The following is a 22,936-nucleotide window of genomic DNA, read 5'->3' as shown; positions in this document are numbered from 1 at the left end:
TAAGATTCATATTTTCATGATATAACATTTAGAAATGTGTCGATTGAGAGTCTTAATTGTTTTAAAAAAAAGTGTTATTGACAAAAACTGACCCAGACACACGCAGCGATAGATAAGATGTATAACATACTGCAGGGCTGCACAAAATATCCTTCATTTATTGTGATTGCATTCTATGCTTTTTTCCACAAAACTTATTCTGATGCTTTTTTTAATGACATTTCACAAAACACAACTAAATTTGATTTTTTTTAATATGTAGCCTTCAATACATTGAAACAAGACATTAGGCAAGTTGAAATAGTACAGATTTCAAAGTGGAAAAACTAGTTTAGTCTTTGATTTGTACATTTTGAGATTGAGATTTGAAATGTGTTTACTTAAAGTAGGGACAGTGCATATTAATGAACATTTATGTTATAATTGATTAATATACAAGATTATAGCTGGTGACTAATTTACATCTTTAGTCCCTTTGGCAGGTTGATGTTAAATTCTGATACACACAATAAATCAATAGGAAAAATAATAAAAGAGTACAACAAACAAACAAATAATGTTGTTCACGACAAACTAGGATTTGGTGACCAAACTAATTTGGTGCTAAAGTGCTTAAGTTCTTAGGTATTAGGTAAGTACTTAATATTAAGTTAAGGTATTAAGTTTGTATTAGGTGCTAGGTTACTATTAAATACTTACGTTCTTAGGTAGTAAGTATTAAGTTAAGGTATTAAGTTAGTATTAGGTATTATGTTCTTAGGTATTAAGTTAGTATGAGTGTTAGGTTCTTAGGTATTAAGAGGGCGAGTGCACTTTGCCCTATTGCACAAGTTAATAACATACTGATATAGATTGCACAATGCCCCATTGTATTAGTTGTTTTATTGGATGGATTATCCCTTTAAAGTTACCTAGACTCTCCAAGGTTTTTCAAAAATTCATAGAAAGTAATCTCCTGATTACAGTCGTCCGTGTCTGGGTTTATGTGTTAAGATTTCTCAGAGTGTGACATACTCTGGAGCGTCTAAACTCATCTTTGGATCTGGCATTACACTCACAGTCGTCTCCAGTAAGTAAAACTAAATATAAGTTTTTTTGGTGATTTAAGTTAACAAACTAATAGCTGGAGTTGCACTGACATCCAGCTCAAACAAACAGGTTTAACTTAATTCTCCCAACAATTCTAATTTCTCAGACACAGGAGCGATAAAGTATGATGATTAGACACAAACAAAAACAATGCAGACTGCTGTCTGACATTTGTTTAGCCGTACGCCATTTTTCTACAAATTTCTGCAGGAATTAAGAATCAAATTATGTTATTTAGTGTAATGGGTTCATCTCACTTAATAATTTGCAAATAGAAATGTCTATTTGGCTGTAATTAGTCTATCTTGATAATGAAACAGCCCATGTAGTTATTGTTGAGATCAGATCATCTGTGTGACTACCGGAGGAGACAGGAGACTCATTTTTGGAAAAGGGACCAAACTAACAGTAGAAAGCAGTGAGTATTACATCGGCCTTACATACTTACAGTATTACATATATATTTTATGTTAAGCATTAATTTAAAAAGCTCTATTCACAATGTATGTGATGATGGAAAAACAAAAGCCACATAAAGGAAACGTTTAGGAATTCAACATGAACTTAAAATAATTCTGAATATCTTTAAGAGCAATTAATATGTTTAACAGAACCCTGTAATCATACAGTTATCTATAGTCCGTCAGTAAAAATATAAACTAAGTGCAAGCTACATGCAAAGCGACAAAAATGTAGAAAAAAGGCAGAAAAAAAACGTTTAAATAAAACTAATTAAAGCCACCAAATCTGCAATAAAAGTGACAACAACATTGAGGGAAAAAAAGCATTTTTTTTTTTTAAGCGTATTTATTTATTTTAAAAAACGACAAAAACTGCGAAAACAACAAATTTACAAGATCACGTACAGAACATACTGTAGTTCTCAAAGCGTCCTGCTTAAAACAGAAGGCTTTTACAAATAGTATCTGGAAATGATTCAAGATTCAAGACGTTCCTAAAAAGATATGGATCTTGGTTTAGGGTTACAAGTTATTAGCGTCTATGTGCCTAACCCTAACCATCATTAACTTGTGCACAAAGATATATTAATCAATTTAAAAAGTTTCTCAGAGAACTTCTGCTGTAAATTGTTCAAGCAGAAAGCAACTCTCACATACTGTATGTTATATAATGTACCAGGTTAATGTTTACATTAAGAACTGAGCCCCAAACTGTTAGTTTAAAGGACTTTTTACTTCTACCTCCATGTTGAAAAGGAGGATATTAAAAGAGACATTTCTGGGTTTCATTAATCGATATTAGATCACTCAAACAAAGATAATTTTAATTAGAGAATCCATTATTTTAACCCAGCTTTACCAGAGCAACTGACTTTATGAATTACGTTACAAACTAATAGTAATTGAAAGTGTATATATATATATATATATATATATATATATATATATATATATATATATATATTTGCACTTTTGCTTCTGAACTGATGGTTTGTTGCCTGTTTTGGTTTTGATGCCTCAGAAACTCTTCTCACCTCAGAGTTGATCTTATGTTTTATGTAATTGGATTCTTACTGTGTGAATGGTTTCGGCAACAAGATCATTTTTGGTTCTGGCACAAAACTGAACGTTGAATTGAGTAAGTTACTTTATTCTTTTCTAAGCATTGTTTGATACATTATAACTCTGATTTAACATTTTTCAGCTGGTTCTACACCAACAACTTTAGTTTAGACAGAAACAAGGATTGTAAACTCCCTTTCACGCCCATAAATGTGACAGTTCTTTTGTATACATGTTCATGGTACTACTTTGATGTTTTTAGTCATATGTAGCAGTTCTTATTTTCAAATATTTGTTTAGTGAAAAATACATAAACTTACAAAGACATAAATCAAAGTCCACCCACGTATGTTTAAAAAAAAGGCAATATAGTTTGTCCTGGTGACCAGTGGCATATCAACTCAAATTAGATCTGCTGTATGGCTTGGCAAGGTATCCATATAGGCTGCTGTATTATGTATATTCATAAGAGTATATGTGATCCTTTCAAGTGGAATACATGAATCCGACTTTTCTGGCAATGCACAGGGCTATTGTAAGAAACTTCTCAAATGTGCCCTAATGGTTGTAACGTTCCCTAACAAACAGTTCTCATCCTTAAATTGAAATCCTTTTAAGCTAAAGGAGTATTTGTCTATCTTTTAAATGTCTTCATGAGGAAATAGTTTCTGTCACTGATCTCAGGGTTTACGCAGCTGGGTTTCTCATTGTGTGACTAACTATGGAAACTCAAAACTCGTCTTTGGTTCTGGGATGAAACTGAAAGTTGAATCAAGTAAGTTATTTTATTAATTTGCGAGAAATGATGGTTGACGTAACGTAACTCTCTACACTCAACATTTTCAGCTGTGTGTTATCGTTTCATTTCTAAAAAATGACATTGTTGTTTACGCATTTCTTGAATGTTTGAGTTAGTGATACTGTGTAAATCTAAATTACTTTTAGCCAATGAAGTTAATTAAAAATAAACATAGGCAACTATTTGAAAACTTTAAAAGCTGCCGAGAAGCTGAGTAGGGAAAACTAAACTGCTGTTAATGACTCACAGAACCAATGATTTTGGTTTTGTAGATTTATTTTTGAGGCTGTGTACCCAATAAACTCCTTAAGTGTTTCACGTACAAAAAAGTATAAAGGCGTACAAATTAGGGCTGCACGATATGAGTTACATATGTGATAATGTTGTTGAATATCTTGATAACAAAATAGTGACAAATACATAGATTTCTGCTGCTTCCAGTATTCTGCTAAAACAACAAACTGCTGGTTGAGTTTAAAACAAATGAAAAGAAATCATTTCTAACTTTCTTTAACTGAACAAATTGAACATTGAATGGAATATAGAAGGCAGCACTAAAAAGAATGAGTTACATTTTAAAGTGCAGATTTCTGCTGATATTTACTTTCAACTGACACAACAAATCTCTGAGTGTCTTCTGCGATGTTTATTGCGCCAGCTGATATCGCGATGATGATAAAGAAACGATATACTGTGCAGCCTTAGAACAAATAGTGTCCAAAGGTCATCATTAAAAACAGCATTGAACAGCATTAAACAGCGGTCAGCAAAAATAAGACTTTCCCCGTCAACCCCTTGGTTTCTTTGCTAAATAACGTAAGTGACCAAAAAAAGACGATACCTAGCTCTTACCATTAAAGTGGAAGTGTGAAAAAGTCTGTCATTGATCTTGGGGTTTACGTAGTTGTGTCTGTCATTGTGTGACTGGAAATTCGAATGCAAAGCTCATCTTTGGTTCTGGCACCAAGCTTATAGTTGGATCAGGTACGATGTTTTCTTCATTTGTAAGAAATAATGGTTGATTTAATATAACTCAGCTTTTTATACCTGGTTCTACAGTTTATGAAATGTTCACGAGCAGCTTCATAATACATTTCAGCCCGCCTAGTTGTGCGCCAAACTAAAAAGACGGGAAGAAAAAGAAGAAAGAAAAGTGTACTTGAATTAGCGAGAGTCAAAAGTGGCAAAAACATTGAAACAAGCGTCCAAAGTAATGAAAGAACCAATTTCTTTTTAAGAAGTGTACTAATTGAGCAGCTTTGTATGAGAGACTTTTAATTAATATGTAATAATAAATGTTTTTACTGTAGCTACACAGAACAATTCTGTTTTTAATTACGGGACAAAGTTCAGGTAATGAGCTACCAGAAGTTTCTCTGTTATTTTACGGATTTATTTCTTTGAGGAGCTGTCGGTGTTTCTGTAGTTGTTGCTGTCACTGTGTGACTGGATCTGGAGGTTATAAGATCTTCTTCGGTTCTGGCACTAAACTGACAGTAGATTCCCGTAAGTTTGTTTTATTCATATCTTCACCTGAAGATTAATGGTGTATTTGCTCTGTTATTCTGCAGTTCCTTTAACTTAGTTTGTACATTTCTGTCAAACTATCTTTCAGAAGCGTTCGACTCTCGTTTGTACGCTATGAATAAAAACATGCAAATGTATTTTAATCCACTTTGGAGCCATAGATTCAAACTGTAGGAGTAATTATTAGGGTTTTGTTTAAGGGAATTGTAACTGTGACGAGACAAATCATAATTTTTCTTTATCTCAAAAAATCAACAGTAGGATGTTGTAAAACAATAACAGATGAAAACAGGTGTGAACTCCTCTCAAAGACCTTCTTTATCAGCAGTAAATGTAGGTTTTGATAAGTTGTAGACTAAAAACCAAGGGTGTGTGTGAAACAGGAGGCTGATATTTGGAAAAAGGACCAAACTAAAAACTAGAAAGAAGTGAGTAGAAACCATTTAAACATTTAAGAGGAAAACAAGCTAGTATCCTCACAAGTCTAATGAAGTAAAAATGCAATTTTCTGTGAGTCTGCATTTCTGTAGGTATGAAAGCTGTGCAGTCTTTTAAACATGAGGCCCCAGGTGTTTTTGCTGAGTCTGTTTCCAGTGTGTGAATGCTGGAGTTAAGCTCTTCTTCAGCACTGGAACGACTCTCCTTGTAGAAACAAGTAAGATTATAAAATTATATAAATTATACTAACATTTAACCCTCTGAGGTCGAACAACGTCCCAGCGCGTCCATCCAAATGATGCTTGACAAAACTTCTACTGAAAAAGCAATATTACATTTCATTTCAAACATCTACAGTTGATCTACTATTGTAATCATATATCACCCCTACTTTGTGAACCTAAAGACTTTGGTTAACTCATTTCAAGCACCGAAACAATTCGTACAACACATCATAAGTTAAAGTTTGTTTTCATAAAGAGATTTGAAGGATTTCAAAAAGCCAACATCAACATTTCAGCTTTAGCGTCAATTTATCTCTTTACACAGTGCTCTAGAAAAAAATGTGGGCATCACTTTACGGAGAGCTGAATTTGTTTCAGAAACACGGGGGTCAGTTATATGCAAATACCTAAAAAAGGTAAATTTAAGAAGATGTGTGAAAGTGCTCTTAGACCTCAGAGGGTTAAAAGAACAGCAAGTAAACACATGCAACTTGCTGTAAAGTTTTCTTGTTAAAATTGGACTGGGAGTCAAACCGACAAAAAGGAATAACCCAACAACTAAAATATCCTTTTAATAAAACTCAGGTTGCGACAAAAAGGTGGCGACATAATAATGATTGACAACAATCAAAATGTAATATATATTTTAGATACGAAATTCAACGCATTCTCATGAATGGGTTCGTACGATATATTCCCGCACTCTACTTTTGCTAGAGCATCAACATTTATTGACGAACCGCTGAGTTTTGGCCGCTGAGCTCTGACGTTCTGAAAAAATTAAGACAAATTGCCACAGACAGAAAACATCCTGTGTCTTTATATTTCATAGACTTTATTCTCAGATGTAAACTCCTCTAAAAGCCCTTCTTTATCAGCGGTAAATGTAGGTTTTGATAAGTTGTAGACCTTAAAAGCAGCCAAGTCGAGGTTTAGATTTTGTTCATCCTGTTGTAGTTGTGTGAATCTCGCAGGAGCAAAACTTCTCTTTGGCAGCGGAACGACTCTGTTCGTACAAACCAGTAAGAAAAATACCTTCTTTAAGATTATCCGAAGAGTAAACTTCTCTTTAGTAATGTAAATGTTTTATCTCATGAACCGTATGGCTGCTCAGTTATGGATCACAATGGTCATAATCACAATTATTTTGGTCAATATTGAAATCAGGATTATTTAACGTGATTCCACATTGACTTTTGGAAAGATGTTGCATTTATTGAAGTTAAAAAAAACAATGAAACAGTTAAACTTAACAGTAAATTAACAGTAAAAACTCCTTCAACTGTGGCATTTCCCTTCATACTTTACCTTCAGAACACGAGACAAAATAAGTTGTCTTGCAAAACGTAACGTGCTAAATAATCGTTTTTCTCTATTACTTAGGAGACAAAATTGTAATTGCAATTAAAATTTTAATTAATTGCACAACCCTAATGAACAGAATGAGTCATTGTTTCCCTGTGAAGAGGACACCTGTGACAACTGAAAGTTTGCACATTTTTTACCTGTGCAGGTTTTTCTTTAACGTTTATCTTTCGTGAGAGACCACCTTAACTGCATGTAGTAACTAAAAGACTTTCCTCAGATCTAATGATTGTAGTTGTATGTTTTCTCTTTAAGATTTTTTTTGTGTTATTTATTTATTATCTGCTCTAGCTTTCCCAAAGACAGATATGGTAATAATGTTTCCAAGTTGCAAAGAAACTCACACTAAAAAGCACATTGTCTAACTTGCAAAGATCAATTCAGTAGCTGCCTGACTAGATGTTTATCAGGCAAATGTCTGTTTCTTTCACTGTTCTTTTCTGTTTATGTTCTAATAATAAGGGTCCGAAATTATGTGAAATTGCATTTTCTTGAGGGAGAAACCCTAAACCGCCTGCCAAATAAGTGCACCAAAGTCTTCCACAAAGCTAGAGAAAACACTGCTGTAAACAACAATTCTAACATCTTCTGATTGAAAATAACTACATGGGGTTAGGGTTAGGGTTACATGCATTAGAATAACACCTAAGAGAGAATGCACTTTTCATATCTGATAATTGATAACTCGTAGGAAGAAAAAGATTTGAGTATTTCTGAAGAAAACACAAAGCTCGAGCTCGAGTTTTTGTCTCGTAGCTGAGAACTGTGTGACTGACTCTGGAATCAGAAAACTCTACTTTGGAAGAGGAACCAAATTAGTTATCGAACCCAGTGAGTCAAATCTCAATTATTTATCTTTAACTTTTAGCAAAGATTGTTTCAAACAGTTTTCTCTTCACCACAATGTCATACCACAATCAACAAAATCACGTTAATCTTATGGATTGTTTTCTCTAAAACTCTCAAATTTACATATATATTAATTAATTTAGTCACTAAATTTAAAATTAGTATCTGTACAGTATCTGGCATGCAATTCAGAGAGGTTAAACTGATTAAATGTACCGTTTATAAGCTCCGTTTTCCTGCTGTTGTTCCTTGTTTCCCACAAAACTTGTTTTAGTTGTGTATCGTCATAATTTGCAGTACATCAGAATGATCCGGGACAAACTGCTTTTTAAAAATATATATAATCATCAGCATACAACTTCTCCAACGTTTTCATCAGATACTTCTGAAGCAAAACCACAAATGTACAAAAAGAAAATATATAAATAAACATGTAGTTGTGAAGTATAAGAGCTTGTAAAGGAGGTTCTGAGTTATCGATCAGCCTTCCTGAACTGTGTGACTACGAGCAGTTACCAAAAACTCCACTTTGGATCAGGAATAAAACTCTTCGTCCATGGCAGTGAGTAAAATCAGTTTTTGTTCACTTACATTACATTACATGTCATTTAGCTTTTATCCAAAGCGACTTACAATTGCTATATGTGCTATATATCAGAGGTTGCACGCCTCTGGAGCAACTATGGATTAAGCGTCTTGCTCAGGGACACATTGGTTGATGTATCACAGTGGGAATTGAACCCAGATCTCCCACACCAAAGGCATATGTCGTATCCACTGTGCCATTACCACCCAATATGATGGTTTCAATACATCCAATGCTATCTATATGCTTTCACTGTGCCACTTTGTTGTAAGTCACCCCAGATGGGACATGAACCCACAGTCCCTGGCTTAGGAGGCCAGTGCGTTATCCATTAGGCCACTGGGGCCACACTTAAAATTAAAAAAAAAAAAGTATCGTTGGATTCATTGCATTTCATGAAGCTAGCCTAGCTACAGATATGATTTACATTGGGGACTCCAACGTGTTTATCAGCACTTATTATATGTACCCATTAACAAATATAAGATTGTCCATAACGGACAAAACCAAAAATGTCTGAAGAGAAACAAATAAAGTAGTTATAAAAACAGACATATAGAAACAGAAACATACTTTTAAATTTTGTTATGAGAACAACATGTTATATCACTGGATAAATTATGTTATTATTTCATATTTTCAGGGAAAAAACAATACAAATATGTTGATTTACTTTGGGAGTACTTATGTAACGTAAAAAAAGTGCAGTTGTGAAGTTTCTGAAACCAAAGTTTTCATGAGATACGACTTCAGCCAAACCCCAAATGTAGAACAAGATATTATGTAAAAAAGTAGTAGTTGTGAAGTATAAGAGTTTGTAATGGAGGTTCTGAGTTATTGATCAGCCTTCCTTAACTGTGTGACTGCGAGCGGTTACCAAAAACTCCAGTTTGGATCAGGAATAAAACTCTTCGTCCATGGCAGTGAGTAAAATCAGTTTTTGTTCATTTTGTTTTTTAAATCTTATGAGAACAAGAAGTTGTATCATTGGAGGAACCTTTTATGAAATTTTTTGTTTATTGTCTTGTAGAAAAATATGATAAAAATGATTTCCAATGGGTTCATCAGCACTTATTATACGTGAACATTAACAAATACACAGGGTCATTGATTACACAAAATGTTTACCTTTTCAAATCTGAACATTACTCTACAAAAAGATCACCTTTCACTTTCAGACATAACCAACAAATCTACAATTCCTCCAACAGAACTGATTCAACACTTCATGTAAAGATGTGAGGAAAAATCGTGTAAATGATAGGAATCATGATTCTTTTTTGTATTCAATTTTTCATTGAAATTATGAATTTAGCCACTTAGTGAGTTTATGCAACAGGAATTGTATGCATCCGTTTGTAACAATGAAACCAATCTTACCCCTATTTCATATAAAAACTACAATGGGCAACCTTTAAGGCTTGCATTGGTCTGATGTTGGTCAAAATGAAGAGTTTTAGCACTAAATGTGAAGTATTAAATTCACTTTTCACCTTAATGTAACTGCAACTTTTAAAGGCAGTTGTAAATGTTCCAAATGAAGGGATTTTGTTCCTCAGTGTATTTGCGCTGAAGGTTGACACTGTGTGAATTACGCAGCCGACAAACTGATTTTTGGATCTGGCACAAAGCTGACAGTTCACACCAGTAAGTCTCTTTATACACAAAATTTAAACTTATATCTGAAACTAATCACTGTAGTAAGACTACTACAAGTAGTACAAGTACAAGTTATTAAATGTTCAATGCATAGGGGAGACTGGGGTTGGTTGTCACACGTTTTACTCTTGTAAGAATAGCACATCATTAAAACAGCTTTTAATAGTCATTCCTACATAAAATGAAAGCTTAATGTATTGCCTTGAAATTGGTGTCCTTTTTATTTTCACAACTTATTGTACCAAGAAGTAATTAACCATCAAAGACACTCATTGTGACAACCAAACCCCATGGCAGGGTAATAAAAATTACAAAATATCGCCTCACATTAATGTTTTGCATATGTTGCACAAAATGACCGGTGCAAAATGAGCAGGATGACAGGACAACTGTTTATTGTCAAATAAATGGTCACAATGGCCTCTAGTGTAGCTATAATAAGCAGTGAGACCACCAACCCTGTTCTCCTATACTGATATTTACTTAGATTCAACTTAAGGAAGTTTCTCAACACTAATATTCCTGTTTTACAATTTTAAATGATCATAATTGTCAAATATATGACTCCAGTTGCCATTAATGCTGAAGCCATTTGATTTACAATCAAATAAACCAGCTTTAAAAAGGTTTAACCATTAAGCGTTTAGAGTCGCAGAGGTTTTTGAGCCGAGTTAATGCACAGTGTGAATGACGCTGCACGCAAGCTCATCTTCGGGGAAGGAACTAAACTCTTCGTACAATCCGGTAAGAATCAAACAAAAACATTATTGTAATTTTAGTTACTACTACAGATTCTCAAAGAAACAACTTTCTTCCAATAGTAATTGTCTAAAGCAAGATATAAAGGGCTTTACAGAGCGACATAAAAGAACTCAAACTGCAGGACAAGAGAAAATCTTCACATAAAAGGGCAACAACAATGTTAAACACTTTATTACAGTTATTACAAAATTCACACAGAAATCAAGTGAAAAACATTTAAAAAGAAGTGTTTCTAAAGACGAGTTAAGACTGAAAGATTATTTTCCTAATTGGAAAAAAAAAGCAGTTTGCTTTTAAAGTTTAGTGTCTTCATCTTAAATGTTTCGTTAATAATTACAATCCCAAAACCTCTGATTTGAGTGAAACAGAGATTTTAATTTAAACAGTTTTTACATATTTCACATTCTAACTGATTAAAAATCACTTTCAATGTTGTTCTCACAAATTGAATATCTTATTGTTCTATGGGAAAATAAAATGCTAATATAGTTTTCATATTTGAATACAAACAGTAAATAAACTTTACGTTCAGATTTTTTTATTATTTTTTACAAATGATCAGCTTTGACTTTAAGCATCTGAGTTGAGCTGAAAACTAATTAGTCTCCAGCTAAGCTGTTGCTCAGTCAACACTAAATACTATTTCCGTAGATATCTTTCATGTAGAAAATATGTAACAAGTGTAAATTAGTAGTTGTGTAAAGAGGTCTCAAAAATCGCTCAGTGAGTTTATGTGATGTAGCGTGTCATTGTGTGAATGACGGGACTCGAAGGCTGATTTTCGGAAAAGGAACTGAGCTGAAAATACAAAACTGTAAGATTTTGTTTTTAACAGAAAATAACTGAGTCACTTAACGATAACGTGCTAATTAACAATTTACAAAAGTCCAACACAACTTCATTAATATGAAAGATATTCAACAACAAAAGCTGCTCTGCACATTTTATTGTTAAAGTATCAGCAGTGAATATTGCTGCAGGGATTAACAATTGACTTGTTTAGTTTATCGAGAGAAATTACAGTTTTGTTTATTGATAAGTTCCCAATGATCATGGGAAATAGGATATGGGATGACATTTGTGAAAGCTGTCAAATCAAAAAAAAAATTAAAAAATATTCTGTCGTAAAGTGTTCTAGGTTGTGTCACACTAAAGTAAAATGTAACTCCAATTAATGTTCATGAGTGAATTATCATTTAAATACATACAAATACAATAGAAATTTACTTTTTACGGGTAACATTGTAAAGTTAGTAGCAAATTTGGCCGGTGACGAGTGAAGCAAACAACTCTGCGTCTGTTTGAATTGGCCGGCTGCAGAAATGTTTACAGGTTGGTCTGTTTTCTGCCCAGAAATTTGGGAGGTTTTGTGTGTGTGTTTGGCTTGGAAACATAATCTTTATCTGGCAACTCTGCTTGTAGTTCTAATCCTACATTTCTCTTTAACACTTATGTCGCTACGTGTCCTACAACCATCGGCTACATGTCAGCGTTTGGTATCGATTACAAGCTACGCTGAAACGGAGAAAACGAACGGCACAAAACAAACAAGAGAAGCTGAAATTAAAGTAACGTTAGTTAGGAAAAAAACAAACAAACGTGGCTAGTGGAAAGTCTGATTGGCTGGTAACTTTAGGAATCTACTAGCCGTGTTGGCTGGTGATTAAAGAAGTTAATTAAAAGCCCTTATCATTTATGAGAACTGTATACATCTGGATATTAAATGATCACAGTCATGACTGCGTTATGAACGATTCAGACAGGAAAGTAAGAACTGGACAGTATTGTAGTTGTTGTTAAAGCTCTCTGTGATGTGTGACTCAGACCGGAGTCCAAAAGATCTTGTTTGGATCAGGGATTCATCTTTTAATTGAAACAAGTGAGTCCGCTTTCCGTTCATTAAACAGCTTATTAGTCACTTTAAGGTTGCTTTAAACGGTTAAATTGTCGGCTTTTGGAAAGATGCTAAACATTAAAATACACAAAATATAAAAAAAAAAGTTATGTTGCAAAAATATATATGAATCTTGATATAAATCAGAATAGGTATGATATGTAGATATGTTGAATTTATTAGGAAACGTGACAACACGAATATAATATAATATAATGAAGGTTCTCTGGTGGTTTTTGAATGATGCTAGTTTGCTGTGTGAATAGTAACAACTACAAACTAACGTTTGGATCTGGAATCAAAGTTATTGTATCGTCACGTAAGTGCATTTATATATATATATATATATATATATATATATATATACAGTATTTGTATCAGGTTGTTCATTCAGAATCATGGTTATTAATAATTATCATTACGATTTCTTTGTGTACACGTTCCTGTAGTAAGTAAACATTTTAAACTTGTACTTTTAATGTTTTAAGTTTAGAAGGAATTCAGAATAATAGTGGAATATTAGTGTGCATGTAAACGTAGTTATGGATGAAAACGAAAAGAATCGCTGTAATGTAAATCTCAGTCACTGATATTCTGTTCACGATATAATATTATATCTACATATTACATACTAACACACAACACACAGGAAGCCAAACATTTTAAATACTAATAAAAGACACGGGCGTACATTTCATCTAACAGTTATAAACATAAACATTCTCAAGAGCAATTTTTTAATAGGGGACACAAATAATACTGCTAAACTACTAAAATTGTTATTGTTAAAAATAAATTGTCAACTTAAAAATACAAAAGAAAAAGTGCTGCGAAGGTTTTTGTAACGGGATTAGTTCCTGTGTGAATAACAACAACTTCAAAATCTTATTTGGATCTGGAATCAGAGTGTTTGTATTGTCAAGTAAGTGTGTTCACAGATCTATGCATTATTTAAAACTTAAACAGACAACATGAAACGTAACGCAGCAGGGATTGAATTAAGTTAAAAACGTAATTTGAGAACGTACTGTTGTTGCAGAATCACCTAACTGTTATTAATATTGTTCTTACAAATGTCAACACAACATTATTCAGTGCTGTGTGTGCAATACTTGGTCATGTTAGTTAGTAGTGTTAAAATATTAATTTCCAAAATGACCGCAACAATGATGTTACCCTTTTAACCGCTAATTTTGATTTATTCCTTTCATTAGTTCCGTGCTTTACTTTTATGACAAGAAATATATCTGACTATGTAGATTCATTCAAACACAACAGTTTAAATATTATTATGAATGATAAGGTAAAAGTCTTTTTTAAATGTGCGCTCAGTCAGTTTTTGCTGCCGGACAAATCTCTGTGTGAACGACAACATCAGGATTAAATTTGGATCTGGAATTAAAGTTGTTATTCTGACGAGTAAGTGTAAGACTGTATTTTAGTTCTGACTGAACTCATATTTCCTAATACCAATAACAACAACATGTCGTATTTTAAAATGCATCCTTAACATTACAGCACAATATATATATATATATATATATATATATATATATATATATATATATATATAGTATATATTTTATAATTTATTGCAATTTAATCTAATCAAGATAAACAATTCAGACAGTTTCTCGTTACAAAACCAAAAGCTTGTTTAATCTGAAACTTGGATGTAAGAACCACTCCAAACTGAACACAGCTGTAAAACAACAATGTGACATATGAGGGGGTATTAGGACCATTGTAGGTATTTATTATATATATATATATTTATTTCGGCACAGAATCACCAAATAAAGACCATATAAAAATATAAAGAACAGACTAATTTGGATGAAATGATAGCTTTTGTGTGTCAGGAACCAAATCCTTTCTAAAAAAAAATGTTTTTTCTGTAAATTTATGACTTTAATCAGAGTTTATTTCTCTGAATGTGACCCCCCTATGGAGCTGCTAAAGGGACATGGGGAATTTATTTTTTAAACTTTCTGCAAAGTTTTCTGCAAAACCAATCTGAATAGCAATCAAAATGGCTGCCAGGGAGGAGGTATTCATCTTCCTTAAAACACAACAAAATGTACCCGATAGTGTCATCAACAAACTGAAAGATGTTAAGGCAACTGTTAACTGATTTCATGCTGTGAATGTGTGTGAAATGTATTTATTTTTGACCTATAATGGCCCGAAGTAACACAACTCTGAGACAGCAAATTAATATTTAGCGCTGGAAAAAAAAACATCTTTTGAAAAAAGTGAGTTATCAAATATAATTGACAGAAACTAAATCAAACTATCAACAGCTGTCTTGGTTCATCTTTCCACTGTTCCAACAATCACCACTCTGGTTTGGTTGAAATAAACCCTTAATTCACCAATTTACATGTCGAGATATGCTGGCTCTATACACGCTAAAAGTAGTGATTATTTACATGGAGTCTGGTGGAAATATGCTGGCTCTATACACGCTAAAAGTCCTGATTATTTACATGGAGTCTGGTGGAAATATGCTGGCTCTATACACACTAAAAGTACTGATTATTTACATGGAGTTTGGTGATGGTGATTTCAGGGCTGTTCCATGTTAAACTAAAAGGATCTTACTCTTTAACTAAAAGGTCTATCTCTGTAGGGATCCTTTCATAATGTTGTCAGACACTTAGAATAATAATCTGAGTCTGTCAGCGGCAGAGAGTTCGCAGCTTTTTTAGAGTGTGTGAATCACAGTGTGTCTGTGAGTGACGATTGCTCTTGTTTCTTCATCTGTTCAATCATAATCACACACATCGAACAAAGCGAGCCGAAAACCTCTCCTGAACTGGATACTCAGCTACGTTAGTGATGTTTGAGCATTATTCCTGTGTGTTTATGAGTTATCCTTTTGTGTTTTTCAGATCAGGATCTCAAGCCGTCCTTCTACAAACTGTCATGGGAAAACACCACGGCATGCCTGGCCACTGGGTTCAGCAGACACAACAAAATCACAGATTTGGAAATCTTCAATAAAACGGCACCGGCTGTCCGGATACATGAAGAGTCGCTGTACAACCAGGTGGCCTTTTCTAATGAAATGGATCAACAATGTGGTAAGTGTGAAACTGTCTGATTAAATCATTTTTATCATAAAAGTACAGAATCAGGCTGGCAACTGGTTATGGAAAATAACCCAAATGGAAAAGATGAAATCAGAAAATGTATTGGAAAATACTTCCTTCTTTTGGCGGTCTGAAACTGGTTTGGCTCTCAGTGCACTTTATGAGTTTGACTGCTGAAGACTGATAATTATCACTGTAATAATTAATAATGACTTGTTTTGTCTGATATCTTTCAGCGGAAAATAATTCTACATCTGAGCCGTGCGTGGACCTTCTGCAACCAGGTTTGTATTTAATTTGACTGAACAGCTTTAAAACTATTTAAAAAAGAAAAACTGTTCAGTTTTAATCTTTGTGATGATGTTGTGTCTGCAGATCCGAAGGTGAACTTCGTGACTCTGATCGTCCTTGGCCTCAGGCTGCTCTTCCTCAAGACCATCGTCTTCAACGTCCTGTTGACTCTGCGGCTGTGGATCAGTCAGTGTGAGTACAAAACTCCATCAAGTGTTTCTGATCAACACAGTCTCACTCCCGGTGCGCCATGAAGTGACACTTGGTCAGGTGCCTTTGGCGTTTGTTAGTGACACAAAGAGTGTCCTTTACCATCTCAGTCATACACAACGGCACTTTCAACTAATTCACTCTTGGTCGGGACTCTTAATAACACTTTTTGACGCTCTGGGTCGGGATGTATGTTTAACTGACATGCGGCACAAGAATGGGACAGTTAGGTTTAAGAAAAGATGGTGGGGAGGGTTACAAAATGTAAGTTTTAATGATGCGCGGGACAAGAATGGGACATAAACCCACGGTCTCCTGGAGGAAAGTCCTGTATCGATTGACCCATCCACCCCCCCAACCTGCCTCCTTACGCGGATTTTCGGTCTTTAATGCTACTCCCTGCCTTTGTCTCTCTACATACTACTCTCTACCGTTGTCTCTCTTAATACTACGTCATCTTACAGCGTGGTGGACCAGCTGCTGCTCTGCCCGTTGCGTTCCATACAGACGCTAAAGTGGGATTTTTGCATTGGTACTGTCATGCGTCATTTTCACTCTTCCCATTAATTTCTCTGTAAGCAGCCGTGCAATGCATTCTGGGAGCGTCACAGCGACTTTCATGAGATGGGGCGTTGAGTTTCCCGCTCCTCATTTGTATAAAGATGAATCCAGGCTTCTTTAGACTTAGACTTAGAAAACTTTAATGTCCCCGAGAACCAATTTGTTGTACAGTACAGACATATTGACTCATAATCCACAACACAACATTGAACCAGACATCTACAGCACTATTTATCTAACACATAACATACATACATCAATAAATAGAATACAATAAAAAGGAGTATGTTGCATTTCCCTATAGGGCCTAATGTCATAAATCAATGAAACTACTGTTCATGTGAGTCAGGAGCGTCCAGCTCGACTCTCCGTCTCTGGAAAACTCCTGAAAATCTTTTAAAGTGACCGCTGTCGATCTCAAATGAAGACTCAGCAGCGGCAGATTATTTCTCACAGCAAAATGTTTTCAGAAACACATTTCGATGAACTATTTTCATGAAATAAGATAGTTTCCAACATGTTGGTCTGTTCGGAAATCTGGGAGCAGACAGCCCAAGAGTGAAGCGTTCGTCCAATCAGGTGGAGCCATCACGGTGGAATTATGACCATTCTTACCTTTCCTGATGTATGGCCTGGCTCAGGTTTAACTCTTGTAAAATATCAACCAATACATACAGAGAGCGACTGCCGTAGAACTTTCTTTTATTATCTAGTCTGACCGAAACCGAAACAGTAGCTGCCAGCGCAACTTGCTGTGTAGGCTACTAAGAGTTTTTTAACCTTTGTGTTGTCTTCTGGTCGACCATGCACTTGTTGTCCTTCTGGATCAAAATAAACACTTTTCAGTTTTCATCACTTTTTTCCCATGTTTTCGATGCTATTTTTCACTAACACCAACTTATGACCAATAGTTTTACATGTATTTTTGAAATTCTATGTCAATAAATCTCAGTTTTAGGAGATTATAGGTAATTTTGAAATGATGAATGATTTTGACTAATATTATAGAAACGTATGTTGGTGGAGAATCACAGACGTGTGGATGTCAAAGTTTAGTCAGGTTTTTAAACAATTTCAACTTTTTCAATTGCTATAAAATTGAATAACCAACATTCAATGGAAGTAGTAATCGAGTACTTGCAATTGTACTTAATTTTTTGAGTAATTTGATTAAAAAGAAACCCATATTTCTGATATAGAAGTTTTGTGAACGGGTCAAATTTGACCCGAGGACAACATGAGGGTTAACTCAAAGCTTTAAACATCTTTGCAGTCAGATTTTCTTCAACTTACTGGCATTAACGTGACGTTTGGTGCCGCTTCCGAAGATTATCTTGTTCACAGTCACACAGTCTGAAGCTGCAGTGCACAAACTTCACTGACTTTATATTTTAGATCTGTCAGTTGTTTTAGTAGTTTGGTGTGTTTTGGAGATGGGAAGAAGCGCTGATTTACGGTTTGTTCTGTTAATAAGCTAGCGGAGAGCTAACCGACAGCCGTTTTATCCGGGTGGAACTACTTTGAAGTCATTTTTTAAGGGGTAAATTACGTGCTATCGATGGGTGAATAGACTTGCATACTTTGCGATATAATACCAGCATTTAAGTCGGTATCGGAGGCTTCTCTGATACTGGTATCGGCATCGGAACAACTTTAATGTCACGTACAATTTGCAGGTCAGATAACTGTTCAAGTTTAGTCGAGTCAAACTTCAGAGATGTAAACTGAAGACATCTGTCATCCGTAGAGCTCCGTCTGTGTCTCTGGATGTGATTGACGCTGTTTCAGGTCCCATTAATTAAAAACGGTTTCATGTTTTATTTTGTAGAAACTCTGCAGACCTTCAGCAGAAAAAGATGACGGATTCACACGACTTCCTGATCAAGTGAATGAAACGTCGCTCAGCTTCATTTCTGCTTTCATCGCCGTCTCATCGTCTCGTTTCATGTATAATAACTTGTGTAAGTCACATCAGCTGTTGATCTGTTTACGACAGCGTCCTGTAAAACATGTACTCTTTATTCTGTTTGAGAAGTTTATCATCCTGTCTGTGAATGTTACTTTCTGTCCTGCTGATGTAAATATCACAGTTTCTTTTGATTTAACAGACTGATTGTTCTGCTTTTTTATAAAACTTGTTTGTTTGGTGTGATATTTCCTGTGTGACATTGTTAAAATAAAGACAGTTGAGAAAACAACAGACTGAATGACTGCTGTATTTTTGATTAATACGTTTTAACCAGTCTTTTATAAAGAACTTGAAAGCAATACTTGAGTCAAAGTACAAGTATCTTAACAGAAAATTACTTTGGTAAAAGTTAACCCTTGTGTTTTCCTCGGGTAAAATTTGATCTGTTTTTAAAGTTTTTCATGTCAGAAATATGGGTTGCGTTCAACTAAATTAACATAGATGCATGCATGTACGATGTACGTTATATGGATACAACGTTCTTCACAAGTTAAATTAATTATTACTTCCATTGAATTTTGGGTTTTTTATTTAACTTCATAGCATTTGAAAAAAATGGTTTCCTGGCTAAACTTTGACAAACTGTGATCCACTCAACATCTTCTGATCTTAACTATTAGTCAAAATAATTCATAATTTCTGCTTTTTCAACTCATGAATTAGGTTTATTGACCGTGAATTTAAAAAAAGCGTAGAAAAAAGTGACAAAACATTTAAAAAAGTCAATTTTCAATTTTGACCCGGAAGGCCAACATGTTGATGGCTGACTGGAAGACAACACAAGAGATAACAGATGAATGACTGCTGTGTTTTTGATTCATACTTCCTGTTTTTACCAGTCTTGTATGAAGAACTAGAAAGCAATACTTGAGTAAGAGTACAAGTATCTTATCAGAACATTACTTTGGTAAAAGGTAAAGTCACCTTTTAGAATATTTAGAATTGAGTAAAAGTCTTAAAGTATGTGATATTTACTGAAGGCTACTAAAGCATCTAAAGTAATTTTCTGATATTAAGGGGAGACCGCCCCAGGAAAAACCATAATTTTTCAATTTTGAGTTTTTGAGCTATTTTACTAATTCTTCTTTCAGTCTATTGGGAAAAAAAACATCCAACATACACATTTAGGTTTTTATTTTACTACACTTTGTGAATTTGCACCTGCAAATTTCTCCTCAATCCAGCAAAAGTTAGCATTAGATAATGCCTCATTTGCATATTTTAACATACTATTTCAGAAAACTTTTAATACAATAATATATGTATTAATGGAAGTAATTAACTGAGGAAGTTTCATGTTGATATCTGTTAGTTATTTTTACACTATTCACCTGTAATGTCTGATATTTTATAATCTCCACTTCAGTAGCACTTACATGCACCAAACTTTCCAGTTCCATTCCTATCTATCCTAGGTTTTTACAAAGGGGTTTGTTCAAATATCATTCACAGCCTAATTTATGTAACATTTTATACCTAAAAACTTGGGGAAAATTGATTTTTTTATGGCTGTTGAAACCATATTCTGATTTCTGCAGTGGTAAAAGGAGATATCCAAAATCCTCTCTGTGAAAACCTTTGACTCTAATATGTCAACAAAATAAAAGAAGAATTTTGAATCTGGCTTTTTCCAATGTTCAGATTTCTGTTCTGGAAATGTATGCAAATTAGCGCATATTTAACAAGATAATGCTTAATTTCTATATTTAAACATTAAATTCCAAAAACTTGTGTTACAAAAGATATTTGTCTTAATGTAAGTAATTAACTGGGGAAGTTTAATGGTAATAACTAATAATAACTATTAGTTATGTTTGTTCCTATTCACCTGCAGTGTCTGATATTAAATTAATTAAATTATTAGAAGTAAAAGTAAAAAGAAACTTTGATTATGAACTTTATTGTGGCTTCCTTATAGTAAAGTATAATACTCAGGGATCCACACCTTAAATATCAAACTCAAAGTCTGACATCAACAAAGAGACAAACAGAAACAACATTTTCATTTTTTTATCAGCAATGATTTTTCAGTTATTTGGTGGTAACAAGTAACAAAGATGCTGAGGGGAAATGTAGTGAAGTAAAAGTGAAAGTTTCTATAAATATAGCAAAGTAAATTACAGATATGTAAACAAATCTACTTAAGCAAGCAGGCAAAGTTTATTTATATGAAGCCGCTTTCACAGACACAAGTCACATAGTGCTTCACAATCAAGAAATACAACAAAACTAAATATAATCTGATATAGTCATCAACAAAGCAAAGAGAAAATACACACAGAGACGCACACACACACACACACACACACACACACACACACACACACACACACACAGAGACACACGGTAACCTTTAATAGTTCTCAGAAGTGAACCTTTTCAACAGATCCTCATTGTGACCTCTCCGCTGTTTATGCAGAAATAATAAAAACTAGAAGAGCAGACCTTCACTAAGCCATGCCGCAGTCACAATGTTACCGACAGGGAAAAATAATTAGTGTATCTGCCGCATGAAACAGATTCATTCATCCTCAACAATGACATTTAGTCAGTTACAAACAAAGAAAGATTTAAAAAAAAAAAAAAAAAAAAAAAAACCACTAAAACTTTCTGAATATGTGATATATGAAATAGTATGTAAACGAATATAGAGTGATGTAAAGCAAGTATCAGTAGAAGTTTGGAGGTTTAAAAGCTGATTTTAAAATTGTAGAAGTGAGTTGATTTTAAGAAAGTGTTTGTTCCAGGACTCAGATGCACTAAACTTTAAAGCAGTTTTTCAAGTTCAGACCGAGCTCGTGGAACATGAAGCCAAAGTCAGTCATCCATCTCAAAATGTAGTTCTTCTTGGGCCCATGTTTCATCCGTCCACCAAGTTTCATAAAAATCAGGACAGTAAGTCTCTGTAATCCTGCAGACACACACACACACACACACACACACACACACACACACACACACACACACACACACGTTTGTTTCACTATCTTTGTGTGGACCCGTCATTGACATGATGCATTCACTAGCCCCTTACCCTAACCTGAACCATCACCACTAAATGCCTAACCTTAACCCTTACCCTCACCCTAACCATAACCTAATTCTAACCCTAATCCTAAAACCAAGTCTTAACCCTCAAACAGACCTTTAACCTTGTGGGGTCCAGCATTTTGGGCCCCACAAGGGTGTGCAGACCCCACAAGTATACTGTATGCCCTGGTTTTTGGACCCCACGAATATAGTAAAACAAGCACACACACACACACACACACACACACACACACACACACACACACACACACACACACAGACAAAGAAAACATGATCTGGTTGGCAACAAGAATGACCCCTCCAAGGCTGTGTAAAGAGGCCTACATCTGTCTGTCTGTCTGTGTGTATGTCTTTGTCTGTCTGTCTCTATGTGTGTATGTGTGTGTGTCCACGCCTTTGTGACCACTCAGCTGGATTACTGTAATGCACTTTATATAGGGGCTAGTGGGTCCTCCATTGCTCGTCTTCAACTGGTACAAAATACTGCTGCACGTCTTTTAACTGGCACACGCAAGAATGAGCACATTTTCCCTATTTTAGCTTCACTCCACTGGTTGCCTGTCCATTTGAGGATCCATTTTAAAATTCTTTTATTTGTTTTTAAAGCCTTGAATGGCCTTGCCCCACCTTACCTCTCTGAGCTGCTGCACCCCTACACTCCCAGCCGATCTCTCAGGTCAGCTGACCAGCTGATCTCTCAGGTCAGCTGACCAGCTGATCTCTCAGGTCAGCTGACCAGCTGATCTCTCAGGTCAGCTGACCAGCTGCTCCTGATGGGGCCTAAAGCTAGGCTTAAGCTCAGAGGGGACCGAGCGTTTGCCGTTGCAGCTCCAAAACTTTGGAATGGACTGCCTCTGCACATTAGACAGGCCTCCTCTCTGTCTAATTTTAAAAATCTTCTTAAAACACACCTCTTTTCTTTGGCTTTTAACACCAGGTAGAGTGTTGATCTTATTTGTATACTTGCATATTTGTATTGTGTTTTTGTATTTTATTTATTCTACTTATTTCTGTTTTATCTTTTTGTGCAGCACTTTGGAAACC

The 22,936-nt window shown here is 34.7% G+C and overlaps 1 protein-coding gene across 4 annotated transcripts in view; it reads left to right on the top strand.

The window, feature by feature from the left end:
- LOC116052705 (M1-specific T cell receptor alpha chain-like) overlaps positions 1–19,074 on the top strand; it is a 33,618-nt gene extending 14,544 nt beyond the window's left edge. For 3 of the 4 annotated variants that reach the window (XM_031303514.2, XM_031303512.1, XM_031303510.1), the window contains exons 2-5: positions 15,610–15,801; positions 16,047–16,094; positions 16,186–16,293; positions 18,701–19,074. In XM_031303514.2, the coding sequence (XP_031159374.1) occupies positions 15,610–15,801; positions 16,047–16,094; positions 16,186–16,293; positions 18,701–18,702 (350 nt within the window). In that variant the 3' untranslated portion in view covers positions 18,703–19,074. Of the gene's footprint in view, positions 1–10,718; positions 10,804–15,609; positions 15,802–16,046; positions 16,095–16,185; positions 16,294–18,700 lie in introns of those variants that run through there. The other variant, XM_031303513.1, reaches the window with a different exon arrangement.
- Positions 19,075–22,936: the final 3,862 nt, after the last annotated feature.

This window comes from Sander lucioperca, chromosome 9 (genome assembly GCF_008315115.2).
Source record: "Sander lucioperca isolate FBNREF2018 chromosome 9, SLUC_FBN_1.2, whole genome shotgun sequence".
NCBI lineage: Eukaryota > Metazoa > Chordata > Actinopteri > Perciformes > Percidae > Sander > Sander lucioperca.
Note: the sequence above shows the minus strand (reverse complement) of the source record. Positions and strands in the feature narration are given on the sequence as shown.